The 16,318-nt window shown below is 47.2% G+C and overlaps 1 protein-coding gene across 2 annotated transcripts in view; it reads right to left on the bottom strand.

Annotated features, from left to right (window-relative positions):
• TRIM36 (tripartite motif containing 36) overlaps nucleotides 1-15,780 on the bottom strand; it is a 41,263-nt gene extending 25,483 nt beyond the window's left edge. The window contains exons 1-2 of one of the 2 annotated variants that reach the window (XM_068965085.1): nucleotides 15,718-15,780; nucleotides 2,656-2,890 (exon numbers count right to left, since the gene is read on the bottom strand). In XM_068965085.1, coding sequence (XP_068821186.1) covers nucleotides 2,656-2,890; nucleotides 15,718-15,780 — 298 coding nt within the window. Of the gene's footprint in view, nucleotides 1-2,655; nucleotides 2,891-4,924; nucleotides 4,952-15,717 lie in introns of those variants that run through there. The other variant, XM_068965087.1, reaches the window with a different exon arrangement.
• Between the last annotated feature and the right edge of the window lie 538 nt (nucleotides 15,781-16,318).

The raw sequence follows: 16,318 nt of genomic DNA, 5'->3' as shown, positions 1-16,318 counted from the left end.
ATGTATGTGCACTCAGTCATGTCCGACTCTCTGCGACCCCACGGACTGCACGCCGCCAGGCTCCTCCGTCCATGGGATCTTCCAGGCAAGGATACTGGAGTGGGTTGCCATTTCCTCCTCCATTTTCCAATAGCCACATTAAAAAAGTAAAAATAAACAACTGAAGCTACTTTTAGAAATACATACTTAGTAATACAACATATTCAAAAACTATCATTTTAAAATGTAATCAATATAAAATTATTAGAGATATCTGTGTTCATTTATTCCAAGAGTTCCAAGTGTATCCCTCCATTCAGACTAATGTGTTTCACGTGCTCAATAGCTGTATGCGGCTAGTATACTGGACGATCTGGAATGTCTGCTGCGAAGATACCCAGAGCACTACTACTCTTTCATGAGAGAGCCCTCATATTCTGGAGTCACACCCTTCTCCCAGCTAAACATTCTTATTTCCTTTAATCACTCTCCACAGAGCAGCTTTCTAACTTGTCCCCTGTCAGGACACAGTTCAGCTTAAAAGGGCTCTTCCTAAAGAAGAGGAAAGAACATATCTAGTAAACCTATTTTTGATCTCTTGTCCTGGGAAAAAATGCCATTATCAATGAAGATAAGCCATTATGGCGTGCTCTATACAAATCTCATAGCAGACGTTTGCCACTCAACATCCATGAGACAAATATCTACTGAATGGCTACCAGCTGCTGAGCTAGGTAAGTTCCTGGAAACAGAAACAGTTAACTACTTTTCATTCCTATTTTATATTGATTCTATAAAAACTAACCAAGTCTTAAGATTAAAAGCCTAAATATAATAAAGAATTTCATGAAATACACGTGAGCTCAATCTAAAGATCAGTAAAACTACTAGTATTTACTAGAATCTCCTTTAATGGACTGTGCTGAACATTAACATACAAAAAGTGGATCTTGTTCGTCAGTCAAGCCAGAGTCCCTAATTATTCTCTAAGAATCTACTAATAGATGAACTTTTATCTGGCAGAATGGTTTCAAGCTATCACCGTCTTTCCGACCCTCCTCAGTACACCAGTCTCCCCCCAGGAGGAAAACACAAAAGTGATGACTTCACAAAGAGCAAAACCCTCTCCACCCTCATGCACCCTGCACCTCCCAGTTACCCAATGCTCCCTTTTACGTACACACATACAACTCTTAAGTGCGGAAAATATCCTCCAAGCAACTAGTGATTACCATTTAAAGAAAAATTCATGGATTTAAAATACCATAGTACCACTCTTAGAACAAATCTCCTCTTATCCACTCTCTAATGGACACACAGACACAAATACTGCCCAAGGAGATTCCATATCACAGCACAATCGAAAGTGACGACATTCTCTAACACGCAAATGAGAAAAAGATCCTTTTCTGATTTAAAAAAAAAAATGTTTTGTTCTTGGGGTTTTTTTTTTTTTTTAACAATATTAGAAAGTTACTCCTAAACGAAAGAGAGAGAAATAGAGTGGACAAAGGATGAAACTGGAAACTTCAAAGCCCAAACTGGGCAGAGCTGAAGCCCTGAGATCTGGTGCTCATGGCCACTAGAGGACTCTCCTCAACAGGAAAGAAGTGCTGAACGTAAGGCTGTGACATTTCTATCTACACCTTTGCCTCCCCTTGATTCTCACTGCTCGTTCTGGCCCTTAATTTTCCAATGGCCTTGTTCCCAGTGATTTCAAATTCATTTTGATCTACATTAATCCTGCAATAGATGTTCAGAAGAAACAAACACCATCCCAATAGTGCTGGATAAGACTTAAGAGTCCCATGGACTGCAAGGAGATCAAACCAGTCCACCCTAAAGAAAATCAGTCCTGAATATTCACTGGAAGGACTGATGCTGAAACTGAAACTCCAATATTTCAGCCACCTGATGCGAAGAACTGACCCCTTGGAGACGATCCTGATGCTGGGCAAGACTGAAGGTGGAAGGAAAAGGGGATGACAGAGGATGAGATGGTTGGATGGCATCACAGACTCAACGGACATGAGTTTGAGTAAACTCCCGGGGTTGGTGATGGACAGGGAAGCCTGGCATGCTGCAGTTCATATCAAAGAGTCGGAAACGAATGAGCAACTGAACTGAACTGAGATCTACTTCTATAAACTACTACAGAATTCCACTGTTTAGCTGATGTTCAAAATCGTTATTTTAAAATCTGGATCCAAAAAATGGCTGAAGAATAAAATGTATTAGAATGATGCCAAATAACATTACTCTAAAAGGCTTCCAGGACTAGGCATTACGCAGTCTCATCCTTTAACTTTGCATATGTATTTACCTATTACCAAACACAGAAGAGTCCCTATTAAGTACTTCAGTGGGCCATTATTTCAACCCTCCTATAAAGGACATCACAGAGTTATAGAACACGCCCTAAAATACAGACACAGTTAACAATGGGTTTAACACACAGCTGGTGTTCAACATCCAATATCCACTTTAAATGAATATCAGAAGACAATTAAAAGTTCATTCTGACATTTTAAAAGTTCATTTTAAGAGAGACAGAGATTCTTTTATAAGTTTTAATTTATTCACCTGGAAAGATTAACCCCCAAAATGATGAAATTTCCCTTCTACAATTATCTCTGAATATACAAACAAGCTCCATCACCCGGTTCTGCCACATACCTGGTCTGCTAATTCGGTCAATTTTATCCACGCTAGGGGAGGGAAGCCGAAGTCGAGGACTGCTCTGATTGGAGTTGTCAGACCCCACGTCATTGAACGAATCATCAAGCATCAGTAAGAGCTCCTTCACGCATTTATGACAGATGCTATGCTGACAAGGGAGAATCAGCGGGTGGGTGAACAGCTCCTTGCATGCCGGGCAAATGAGCTCTCTTTCGATATTCTTAATGGTCACCTTAATGAGAAGCAGAAATCAGAATAAAAGGCTTTTAGTGTGTAAATACGTTAACTTGCTTATACCCCGTGTATAAATACATATATAATTACTACCAAAAAGAATTAAAGATTTTTTAAAATCTGAAGTTTCTTTTCCGGCTATGAAAGTCTATGCCATTATTTATCCACCCCTCATCGTTGCATGGCCTAGAAGTGAACGGACATGAGATGGTAAATATATATATATATATATTTGAAATATGGGAAAAAATAGCATAAAATATTTGGCGTCCATAATATTTCGCCTTCAGTGAAATTCTGAAAGATTACTTTAATAAAAATTAAGAATATAGCACCAAAAAAAAAAAGAATACAGCACTAAGAACAGGATTATTCCTATTTAGCACATTAGCTCTGTAACTGACAAGTAACAGGAGCTTGTAAAAACTGGATTAGCCATTATGTTCCTGGACCCTATTTGAAATCTACATACAAGCTGAATTATCAGCAATTTTCTACATTAAATGTGGCCATTTTCCACATGAAGAAACTGTAATGTATGTAAAATACTTGAGGTTCTCAGGCTGAATACCAAAGCAGTTATCTTGAAAGCACTTTATGAATACTAAAAGGGTAGGGAGGATTACAAAGAACCACTATAAGTGCTCTCCATGTTACAAGCTTGCAATATTTTCAATGAGAAACACTTAGGACTCATCACAACTATAAAGGTCTAACGACCTCATACCAGCTTTCCCATCCTTTGCCTGAGCAGTTTTCCCTCCACGGATCCCAAGCTTCAGGTGCTATGAATCTGTATTTAGCATCCTTGCAATTGTAATAATGGTACAACATTAGTCAACCATTTCAACTACTGGAAACACACAGAAAATTAACACTGAATCAATTCACTTCTTTTAGTTAAATAAATATGTATGCAAGTCTATTCCCCTTAAAATGACACCAAGTGAGTTAGCTAATAATCCCTGACGACAGTACTTCAGCCAACGGTCTTTATCCGTGGGTCGTGCAATGCAGCGGTTCTTGCTGCATCACTCAATAAATTATTTAGTAAAAGCCCGCATCACGTCACAGTTTTAAAAAATCTGGAAGATATCCACACTTCAGAATCACATCCAAGAACACAGAATCTTCACATCCTATCTCATTTCATAAAGAATTTGACATCTAATTCAAAGGGAAATATTGTCTTCAAAATCCAAAACAGATTCTCACGCCCCATTTTATGGGAGGTTTACCTCTCACTGGAAGATCTAAAACTATTTCCACTTTTCTTGCACACAAAGCAGTGTATAAGCTTTCTAATCACGATGGATATAAAGCAATTCTTACGCAAAAGAAAAACGAGTGTTCATTTTACATACACTGAAGGGAAGCAATCTGATTAGGAGAAATGTGGTGTGATGGCTCCCCCAATTAAGCCATTTCCAAATAAATGAGATTCGACGGAAAACCAACAAGTTGAGAAGAACTGCACTGCACACCCGACTCCCTGAAACAAAAGCACTTGAACCCCGACAGCTGCCGGAGCAAGTCCGCCCCGCGCGGACAGGCAAGGCCGGGGAAGAGGCTGCGCTCGCGGCGACCGCAGGCTGGGTTCGCGGGGATCCGAGGAGGACTAGAGAGCCAGCCCCGCCGCGCTCCGGGACAAAGGGCGGCGGGGCCGGCGCCCGGGGCCGCGGTGGGCCCCCGACTCCTTAAGACGAATTCGGCAGTCTGAAGGCCACTGGAGAGCCCCGCCCCAACTCCCCGAGGCTCTCAGGTGGGCCACCGCCGCGCCCGAGGGGCGCCCCCTTCCGGGCCCGGGTGACCCCGAATCCGACCTTCCCCTCCCAGGGGCAGACAGGGGGCGCCCGGGGTTGCGGAACCGGCCCGGGGCGCGGAAGGCGAAGAGGAAGCGGGGCCACCGCACGCCCGCCCCCGCTCCTCGGGAAGAGAGGCTCGCTCCCGGCTCAGGGCAGCGGGGACCGAGCGCGCGGGACCCCGGCGCGCCGCCCTCGGGGCTGAGGCAGCCGCCCGCGCCCCTACCCACCAGCGAATCTGAGCCGTCCCCCTCCATGGCAGCCTCCCGCCAGGTGTCATCAACGGCAGGGCCCCAGCAGGCAGACGCGCGGCCCCGGGGAGGCTCTGGCGGGCGGGTCCCTGCGGCGGCCGCCGAGCCTCGGTTCGGAGCCGGAGGGCAAGCTGGTCGGCCGGCCCCGGCCAGCGGACCGACGCGGGCAGGAGGAGGCCAGGGCGGACTACAGCACAGGCGCGGAGAGCAGAACTCTGCTCCTGCGACGGCCCCGGGAACCGCGGCCCGCGACCTGCTGCGGCGGCGGCGGCTCCTGCGGACTGCGGCGGGGCGGGCGGCCGCGCGGAGACCCAGGCGCGGGCCGCGGAGGGCGGGGCGGGGCGGGGCGGCGGCGTCGCCCGGGCGACAGCGCCCACCGCACAAAGGGGCGGGGAAGCCTGCGGTCGCGCGGCGGGCGGGTGTGGTCCGCGCCGGGATCCCCGCGCTTTCCGCCGCCTCGGCCCGCTCCCCGCCGCCCCGCGCGCCCGCCCGAGCCGCGGCCGAAACACCCTGACGGGGTCGGGAGCCTCTGAGGGGCGGAAGCGAAGCCGGGGAAGGGGCGGCGGAGGCGGAGGGCCGAGCCGGGGCGGGGCCGGGGTGGAGCTGTCCCGCGGCGCCGCAGCCGCCTGCATCCTGGGCCGCTTCTCCGCGCCATCCCTCGGCTCTGCCTCCGGACGTCCGCGCCTTCGGTAAAGCGCGCCTCGAGCATCACAGACAAGCACCACTTCCTGACTCTAGACGGGGCGGCGGGGCGAGGCCGAGCCCAGGCCTCCTTCCCCGTGTTGTCGCACCGAAGCCGCGCGCGGCGGGGAGGCGACCAGGGAAAGAGCCGGCTCACACCGCCCCTGCCGGGGCCGGGGGTTTCCCCGAGCGGGTCCCTATCCCCACCCCGCACCCCTCCTCTCCGGCCCGATGCGCAGGGCGAGCTGCACGTTCCCTAACTGCTCGCCAGGCACTCATGCTCTGCTGCTTCTTTTACACACCAGGGCGCGGCGCCGTCACGCACGGTACGTTCTTGCCAAGTGGCGCTTGGGCACGCCGCAGGGTAGGGGTCCCTCTCCCTGGGTACTAGCCAGGAATTAGAGGCGGCAGCCTTCCTACCCGACCTAGGGTGTGCGTCCCGTCCACGCCGCCGCTGCTCTGCGGGTCCCTACCACCCAGCCCTGGCATGGAGGGTGCGGGGAAATGGGGACAGGTGGTCCTGAACTGCTCCTGCACCCACGCACCCGCTGGTGGGCGCGCCCAGCCCAGTGGTCAGGCCCAGCTTCTCCAGCTCGAAGACTGCTGCCACTGCTAAGTCACCTCAGTCATGTCCGACTCTGTGCGACCCCATAGACGGCAGCCCACCAGGCTCCCCCGTCCCTGGGATTCTCCAGGCAAGAACACTGGAGTGGGTTGCCATTTCCTTCTCCAATGCATGAAAGTGAAACGTGAAAGTGAAGTCGCTCAGTTGTGTCCAACCCTCAGAGACCCCATGGACTGTAGCCTTCCAGGCTCCTCCGTCCATGGGATTTTCTAGGCAAGAGTACTGGAGTGGGGTGCCATTGCCTTCTCCAGCTCGAAGACTAGCTGAGCAAAATTCACCTGCTGAAGTCCAAGCGTGTTTCCTCCAGATTTCAAGACAATTCGAAAACGAATGAACCTGGGGCTGTTGAAAGCCGTCTTGTTAGATCACACCCCTGCCCTTCCAGCGGGCTAAATAATTCCATTCTCTTCTGTATGGACTGAGAAAACAGGCGCTCTAAACAATCAGCTGGGCGAGGGAACCGCAGAGCTGTAGCGCGGAATCCTGATTAGGTTTTGACCCGCTTCCCACTTTTATTTCCTATTTGGGACAAGCCTCTCGCTGTGACCAGTTCCGCCGTCTTCCCACAGCACTGTCAGCAGAGGTAGCCTCTTCTCCAGCCGACAATTAAATGACAGTGAGGCAGGGTACAACTGAGAACAGCAACGGACCATAGCAATGGTCTTTAATGGAATGCCCTGTTTACAGATCAGGTGCAGAGAGGATGGACACCTCCCCGAGTAATGCCTGGTTGCTTGGCTTTATGGGCTGGAGTTGAGGCTGCTTCCTCCCCACGGGGTCTGAATCGTCCTGATGCGGGGGAACTGAGGAAAATAAATGCCTGCGTAACAGTAACCTGTATGATGTCTGACACCATGTTCTCGTATAGATTTTAAAAGGCTCAATCATTAATAAGCATCATAAATCAGTTTCTGTTTTTAATTACGGTCTTTGGGTTCAATAATTACTCTGTCGCTCTAATCTTACACCACCCAACTTGAATAGTGCGTTAGTCCAAAACGAATCTGTTAAAGTACAGAGTAAAGGAGATTAGAAGGTTTTGTTAATATGAACTAAAGAAAAAAACTGTAGAGACAAGATTTGGCTGCAGATAAACTTGAAAGTCCTTCCATTATGCAAATCAAATGCCAGTGAGTTGCTATTTTCCATCTTATTCTCAAAGTTCAAAAGTTACCTCAACACACTTGGTTGAGAATGGGGGAAACAGGCACCTTCAAACTTTTTTGTGATAGTGCAGATTGGTTTGGCTTATTTGAAGGGAAATTTTGCAAATCCTATCAAAAAATTTCAGTGCTTCTACTTTTAAGCAATTCCACTTCTAATAATTTTCCCACTGAAAAACTTGTGTGTGTGCACAAAAATGTGTACAAAGATCTCTGAGGGACTTTATTTGTAGAAATCAAATATCTACCATTCATAATGTACATTCATCATGGAGTACTATGTAGCAGTTAAAACGAATGCACTGATGAGAAAGGACGTCTAAAACAGTATAAAAAAAAAAAAGCCAAACAAAAAAGAGAGGCATATTGTTTATGTACACAAATAAGCAAATAAAAATGTCTGCAATAGAGCACAAGAAATGCTAACAGTGTTGTGAAGAAGTTGGGGGATGAAGCAGGTGTGGAAGACACTTTCCATCCACACTGTATTGTTTGCACTTTATAATATGTGCTTGTTTTAGTTATAGAACCTTTTTAAGGTAATTTAACCCACAACCGTTTTTATACTTGTGTAAACTCATCCATATACGTTTAAAAGCAAAACAGCAGCGGGTGAATATTGGTAAGAAGACAGCAAACTTGAAAACCACCAATCTACACTACCAGTCTCCCACCTACCTAGTCATTTCTCTTCCCATGGCTGCCATGCTTGGGGTCATCTTATCACTTTCTCCCAACATCCATCCATCTCAGCCTCCCAGTTATCCAAGAGAACCAAGATCTTTCTCAGTTGCTCAACTGAAAATCCTATGGGTTTGGAGATTTTTAAAAATCCTTCTCTCTGCTTTCCCCATACCTCTCTCTGACAGCCTTCAAATGCTCTTGCAGAAACACAAGAGTCCAGTATTGTATGCAGGGCCTAGAACTACCATGCTGCTTTTTAGTAGGTACTGGGAAGCTTTTGAAGATGTTTAAGTAGGAATGACACAAAAGATGTGTTTTGTTTTATAAATCATTATTCTCCCAATTTGTCCTGCATATACTATCCCTTGGTGCCTCCTCCCCCTCAGTTTGGAGTATCCTAGTACCTTCTTTTCCAAGTTTCTTTTAAAACGTGGGTCAAAATTCAACACAAGGAAGCCTATTCCACAGCTGTCACCCACTCAGTCCCTTGACCTTTATACTCTTGCCTACGTTATGATATCTTATGCTTGTTGGCATTGTGTAATTGCTCTTCTATCACAGGGCCGTGAGCTGTTTCGAATCTATCTGTTTCATGAAGTCCAAAAGGACAATTTCTCCTCCTTCACCTGCTAACAACCACCACTCCCGAAACACACACACACACACACACACACACACACACACACATATATTATTCAGGTCTGGTAAAATAGAGGCCCAAAAAATGTTCATGAGCTCACACTTAAAAATATAAACCTGATACCCTTTAGGCTATACAGTATTCATTAAATTAACCAGCTCTCTTTCCACACTGATTCCTAATACCCAACAAGAGACTAAATTCCAGGCTGAGTCAGGTCCTGATGGCTATCGTGCGTACCTCAGTCAGTGCCATGAGGCACCACTGGCTCATCATCTGTTCAGTCTGAGGTCAAACAGCCAGAGTACCATTCTGTGAGTATATCCTGAGCAAGAATGAGCAACCAGATAACATGGCCAGCATGCTCCTAAACCTTGCCCCCTGTCTGGAAACGATCTGGGTTTTCAATTAAGAGAGCACTGGACTTAGGTGGTGAGGAAGGTGGCAATGAAGTCAGCCACAGGGCATCCCAGTAGATTGGCACGTGCATGGTCTGTGCTGCTGGGTACCAGGAAGTTACAGGTAAAGGGACAATAAACGACATTTACCAGTTATTGACCTAAGTCTCTGGCAGGCCAAGCTCACCTGCCATAAAGAGTTTCTATGGGAACAACATCAGAGGAGAGGAGTCCAGCCAGCCAGGAAGTTCAGATTTCCCTTGGTGGGCCAACTCCTGCTCACCTTTCAAGCTGCAGATCTAGTCTTCATCCTCAGGAGTCTGGTTCTCACTGATCAGTTCCCCTTACTCTGAGCTGCTGGAGCACTCCCCTTACCGCTCAGTTTTACACAATTACATGCTCTTATTCCATACACTCATGCTTGATGTTTTTATAAACGTTATCTTCCCATCCATTTCAAGCTTTTGTTTGTTTAAAAGAAAATCCAGGAGGCATTCATTGGCTAACTGGTAGCACCAGACCAATAATTTCAGAGTTGGTAGGAGGTACACAGCGCTGCCCTGGTAGACGTGTTCCCATTAATGACAGGAGTATATTCCCATTAATGACAGGAGTGTATTGGCTGCGTAACTGGTAGACAACGGGGTCCTTTAGCCAACTTAGGGTGAACATCAATAATACTTTAGAAGCTGTTAGCAGGTCCCTATAACTGCGTCTCACTATTCCTATACTTAGGGTTTCCAGTTTTAGCAAATAAAAACATAGGACACCCTGATAAATCTGAATTTCACACACATAATGAACTTTTTTTAGTATATCTCAAATATTGAATGGGATATACTTAGATTAAAAAATTGGTTGTTTACCTGAAATTCAAATTTAACTCTACATCTGTCATTTTAACTGGCACCTCTACCTTCCATTGTTAATGATCATAATTTGCATATAAGGTGTCTCAAGACCAAAACCTATTGTCAAAGTAAGTAGATGTAATAGCTTTACTTATTGAAGGCCTACTAGGTGCTAATAAGTGTTAGGAACTTTGCACAAAATATTCATTTAATCCTTGCAATAACCCTGTGAAATAGGTATACTTCCCTTCAGAGGGGACATGTAACAATGACAACTTCTCTCCAGCTTTGTCCAGAGATTAAGTAATACTGTCAAGGACACATGCCTACATACCAAGAGCTAAGATTCAAACCTGAGACTCACTCTAGCCTCCCTACTTTAGCACTGCCCACAGGTAAGCAACTAACACATAATTTACAATTTCATAGAAAATGTGATTAAACATTATTTGACTAAGTCATTTCACAGAAAGTTTTTCCCTCCCAAATTATCTTTGAGCAATATAGTAAAAACATCAGAGGAAAATTCTAATATTTACAAAATTAGCCGTTTTCAAGTGATACTGCTAACACCTAAATCTTCTCTTTGCGTTCCCTTCTCCCCACAAACACACACTTTACCCAATCCCAAGATATAAAAAAATATTTTCAAGAACACTTTGCAGTGGATACAACCTTAGCATTATCACCCAGTTTAGATTCAGTTGTGTAAGCAACCATCTATTGAGTCTTCGGAAACAGATCATTTGGTGGTATTTTTGTTTTAGTCCCAGGAGATGTCTAAGACTTCACATTAGTCTAGATTTGAGGGTTTTCTAAACGTACCTCTTTCAATGTCTAAGCATCTTGTTTGAAAGCAAATTTTGTGTTTATAAAAGTTCTTCAATTCTTTGTGCAACAAAGATATTCAAAGTTAAAAGTAATAATTCACCAAGTAATGGATTCATCACTGTTTCTCTATTAAAATTAAATGTAAGCTTTCCAAAGCCTCTTTATTTCGCTCAAACTATCATACTCTTTGGATGTGCCCTAACAGTAACTATTGAACTGTAGGAAATAAGTGCTTTCTGGCTATGAATACATAAATATAAATATATTTAAACTCTAAATAAAGACGTGCACTAAATATAAATTCTTCTAGGTTTCCTGTCATCAAGGTTGCATTATATGATTCTAGAAAAGTATGCAATGGTGTGGAAAAAATAAGTGTGTGAAGATGATAGCAAATTAATAAGGTACATCTTTCTAAAGGCCAAAACAGTTTGAAAACACTGCATTGTGTAATGCTAGATTTTGATCACAGATTTGGAAAGCTCTCTTTTAGTCCAAAGAGATGAGTTACAGAAGAAAAACAAAATAAAACCACAGATTGGGAGAAAAGATTTGCAAATGATCTGACCAACAAGGGATTAGTCTCCAAAATTTACAAATAGCTCATGACACTTAACAGCACCAAAACAAACAACCCAATCAACAGATGGGCAGAAGACCAAACAGACATTTCTCCAAAGAAGACATACATATGGCCAAGAAGCCCAGGAAAAGGTGTTCAACATTGCTCATTATTAGAGAAATGCAAATCAAAACTACAATGAGATATCACTTCATATCAACCAGAATGGTTATTATAAAAAAAATCCACAAACAATAAGATTGGAGAGGGTGTGGAGAGAAGGGAACTCATTTATACTGTTGGTGGGAATGTAAATTGGTACAGCCACAATGGAAAACTGTATGGAGGTTCCTTAAAAAACTAAAAATAGACCTACCATATGACCCACTCCTGGGCATATATCCAGAGAAAAACGATCTGAAAGGATACCTGCACCCCAGTGTTCATCGCAGCACTGTTTACAAGGGCCAGGACATGGAAGCAGCCTGAATGTTCACAGGCTGACAGGAGAATGGACAAGAAAGGTGTGGTACCTGTGTCAACGGAATATTACCCAGTCGTTAAAAAGAAGAAAATAATGCCATTTGCAGCAACATGAATGGACCTAGAGACTGTCACACTGAGTGAAGTAAGTCAGACAGAGAAGGAGGAATATCGTATAACATCCCTTATTTGTGGAATCTAAAAAGATACGATAGAAGCGAACTTACAAAACAGAAAGAGACTCACAGACTCAGAGAAGGAACTTGTGGCTTCTGGGTGAGGCAGGCCAGCGGGCTGTACAGGGGAAGGATGGGGGGAAGGGATAGTTAAGGAGTTTGGGATGGACATCTACACATTGCTGCTGCTGCTGCTAAGTTGCTTCAGTCGTGTCCGACTCTGTGCGACCCCATAGACGGCAGCCCACCAGGCTCCCCCGTCCCTGGGATTCTCCAGGCAAGAACACTGGAGTGGGTTGCCATTTCCTGCTCCAATGTATGAAAGTGAAAAGTGAAAGTGAAGTTGCTCAGTCGTGTCCGACTCTTAGCGACCCCACGGACTGCAGCCCACCAGGCTCCTCCGTCCATGGGATTTTCCAGGCAAGAGGACTGGAGTGGGCTGCCATTGCCTTCTCCGCATCTACACACTGCTATATTTAAAATGGATAACCAACAAAGTCCTCCTGTACAGCACATGGAACTCTGCTCAATGTCACTGGCAGCCTGGAAGGGAAGGGAGTTTGGGGGAGAAAAGCTCAAGTGTATGTATGACAGTCCCTGCGCTGTTCACCTGAATCTAACAACGTTGTTAATCGGCTAGGCCCCAACACAAAATAGGGAGTTTTTTGGGAAAAAAAAAAAAAACCCTGCAAACTTCAGAAAGTGGCTTCCAGAAATGGTACAAATTTCTGTGATAGTGAAATATAAGGAGTCCGTTGACACTGACTTTTAAACCTCTTGAGAATAATCATAGGTATCACCCATACTCATATTGTTGGATGAACTGAAAGACCACGGTGGTAGATATCACTGTGTACTTTAAATATTAAAGTAATCGTCACAGTAGAGTCAGTAAGCTGATCAAGCTCATCATGTGGGTTTTATGTTACTCTGAGATGAAAGGCTCACCTCCCACATTCAGAGAACACAGCAGCAGCCTAATTTAATTTGAAGTAGACACAAAGAAACGCAGTAGATTGGAGGTGGGAGTGAAGATCCACCTTTGACTTTGTAAAGTTTTTGGTAAAGTTTGAATATTTTGCAATGACCATATATTAAATGTTTTAAAATTTTAAAGCCATCAGAGAAAAGTGAAAGAAATTATGATGATGGTCAACCCACTGGTCCCAACTTTGAAGGAAGGGGAGGAAAGGGGAGGGGGCAGGAAGGCAGGAGCCTCAACTCTTTCGTTTTAAACTTCACAAACCTGGTGTAATTAGATCCATTTCATATTATTCTTTACATTACCAACTTGAGCTACAAGGTGGAACCTAACTTCTCAGAGGAAAAGAAAGCAAGTCAAACCTCAAAGGTCTGTTAGTCCATGGCTAATGCTCAGTAAGGTATTCAGTGTTCAAATTCTGTATAATCACATATGTGAGGAGGGTAACTGGGAGAAGCAGAGTTATAAGGAAAGAGGGCAAAGAAGAAGCTTGAGTTGTAGTGGTTAAGAGGCTACTCCTGACCCCTCACTCCACCAGATGAAAGGCAGAGACCCTACTGTGAGAGCCCACTTTCCCACTCCAGAGATTTCACAGGCACACCTGCCCCTCTGACTCTGGAAGTCAGCTGAGCTCACGCCTCCACTGCAGCTGCAGGCCCATTACTGAAGAGGGTCCACCTAGTGGAGAGTGAGGCAGAGAAATTCAGTGGATAAAGCCAGAAGGTTCTGAGTTGTGTTTTTTCACTACAGTGAGCATACTGTGAAACACAATGCTAATTGCAAGAGGTTAGTTTTCTTCACCTGACTTTATTATAAGACGTTTTAAGGGTTCATTAATGATTCCGCCCTCCTTGCCCATTTAGTGTTCATGAGAAGTTCACCTGCCTGCTTCATAATCACCCGGGATGTCAACTTGCAGATCCCTGGATCCTACCTCAAAACTATTCTCTCCTAATATCAAGTGTTGCCTGCTTACTGAAGGACGGTATTAGCCAAGGAATACAATTCCAGCTAACTCTGAAGAATACCTGAGCACCAGGGGCCTAAACTGACCCCTCAGTCATTCTGCTCCTGATCCCATCTAGGGTGGGCCATTGATTTTGTAACCAACAAAAGGCATCCTCCTGCCCCGTTTGGTTCCTGGGCAACCAGGGTCCTGCTGTGTTCTTTAGACAGGCCAGGCTCGCCCCCTGGAAGCCAGGCTCCTCGCTCAGCACTTTCTTCTGAACTTCTCTCCCCAGGGTCAATCCTCCAGAGGGTGGAGAAGGTTGTCCAGACAGGGGGTGGGGAAGGCAGGTGCTCGTGGCCAAGGGGAAGCTGTTTGGGGCGATAAAGAGCTTGGAGATGCTGGCCAGAATGTCCCTACACGTGTGCTGGAGGCTCCTCGAAGTGTAGGATGGAGCCTCGGGACACGAAAGAAAGACGAACCATTGTCCTCCGTTTCTGCTTCTGGTCCGAGGTGTAAATGGCAGGGGTGGCCTGAAACACTGACTCTACTAAAGAAAAGTGAATAAGCATTCTGTTTTGGGTGAGTGTATTCCCTGTTTGCACAACAAGAGAGGGAATTCAGGAGGCCCACAGTTAGCCCAGGACCCTTTGGTCGCGGGAGGTGGGGTGGGGGACGTTAACCTGCTGCCCAGCCGTGGGACTGTCTGGCCTGAAGCATCCGCGTTGCTGGGGTTGGTGAGATATGAGACTCATGTTCCAGGGGCTCACAGCACAGCTGCAGATCATCCTTCTTTTCATGATGACCTTGCGCAGGGCATCCTTTTCTCATCTGTGCCATAACCTTTTCTCGAAACTCCAGCTGCAGAAGACCGTTTCTCGCTTTCTAGGCACAGACGAATCCCGGCGGACCGCGGGACTTTCACATTTCCCAGTTCTTCCCGCCTGTAGACCACATAGGAGCCTCTACAGGCACTTTCTCAGATGTAGCTCGGAAGGCAGACTCCGGCAAGGCTTTCCGCTTCAGCGAGGCGCCACTCCGTCCGGCTGAGGGCGGGGTCACCAGGCGCCACCGACAGCGCCAGCCTGGGTTTCCAAAGGACTCCGAAAGGAACAGGTGCCTGGCTGCAGCCCGGCGCCTTCGCATCTCCCTCTCCCCTCCAAAGGAAGGATGCCTGAAATGTTCCGGGCCTGGGACAACGGCCGAGGACCTGAAAACACCAGGGCTGGGCGAACCGGGGTTCTGCCCCTACTTATCCGCCGTAAGGTCGGACTGCGTGAACCCGATCCCACCCTCATAGCCTATCCACCGTCTGGTCCAGCCTTCCCTCCGCGCTCTGCGCCTGGACAGACCAGGTCAACCACACGATGTCAACCACGCTGAGGAACCCTGGTCGCGTCGAGGAGCGCCCCCTGGCCAACGCCCGGCCCTCCTCCCCATCTTCGCAGACTGAGCCCTTGCCCCTCTCGGTCCCCAGAGCCCCCGCCATCACCCAGCTGGCCAATTCCTTTTTGGCTCATTTCAGAGATGCCGCACTATTAATGGGGGTGGACAGGGTGGGAGGTCAGATGTCTGCTTTGCTTTCAGCAGCGGCTGAGAACACGGACCTGGGACTCCAGTCCCGCCCTCCCCGGGGGCTGCCAGGGCCCAGGACACCTGCAGCCACAGGCCAAGTAGTGCCCGGAGTCGGCGGCGGGGGTGAGGTTGGGGGCGGAACCCAGGCCGCAGCTCCGCGCGCCCCGGCACTTACCTTGCCTCTGGCTAATAATTCCATGATGTAGCCAAATTCACTAATCTCCCCCGACTCAGACATGGTTAAGATCCTTCGCAAACTCTGGAGGAAGGAGGCAGGTGCATCGAATTTGTCCTTTTTCTCTCTTTTCTCTGTTTTTAGCCTGACTTTTGCCAAGCGCCCCGCCAGGATGCTGTTAACGAGGAAAAATGAGAAAGCGAGGGGGAAAAGCAAAATGCGGAGTTGGGTGGGAGGAAGGCCATGGAGGGCTCCTGGGCAGCCACGACTGTTTGCTCAGGACAGGGCGATGTAACGGAACAAACGAGGGCGGCGGCGGCGACCGTGAAATCCACACCAGGCGGAGCCCGGCTCGGAGGCCCCGCCTCCTCGGGGGTCGCGGCCCGCGCCTCCCGCCAGGGGGTCAGACGGCCGCGGAGACAAACGCCGACACAAAAGCGTGTCTGCTCCCGGCGCGGCGCCGACCCAGCCCCGACACCCACTGGCTGGTTAAAGCTGTCCTTTATCTGATGCCTGAGACGGTGGCCGTCCGGAGCTCTTCCTGCAAGGCCCGGGAAAAATCCCCATCCCACTGTCTGGAGGTGTGAGGGCAGAGAGAATG

The sequence above is a fragment of the Capricornis sumatraensis genome, chromosome 2 (assembly GCF_032405125.1).
Source record: "Capricornis sumatraensis isolate serow.1 chromosome 2, serow.2, whole genome shotgun sequence".
Lineage (NCBI taxonomy): Eukaryota > Metazoa > Chordata > Mammalia > Artiodactyla > Bovidae > Capricornis > Capricornis sumatraensis.
The sequence above is the reverse complement of the archived record's forward strand: the minus strand, read 5'-3'. Positions and strand labels throughout refer to the sequence as shown.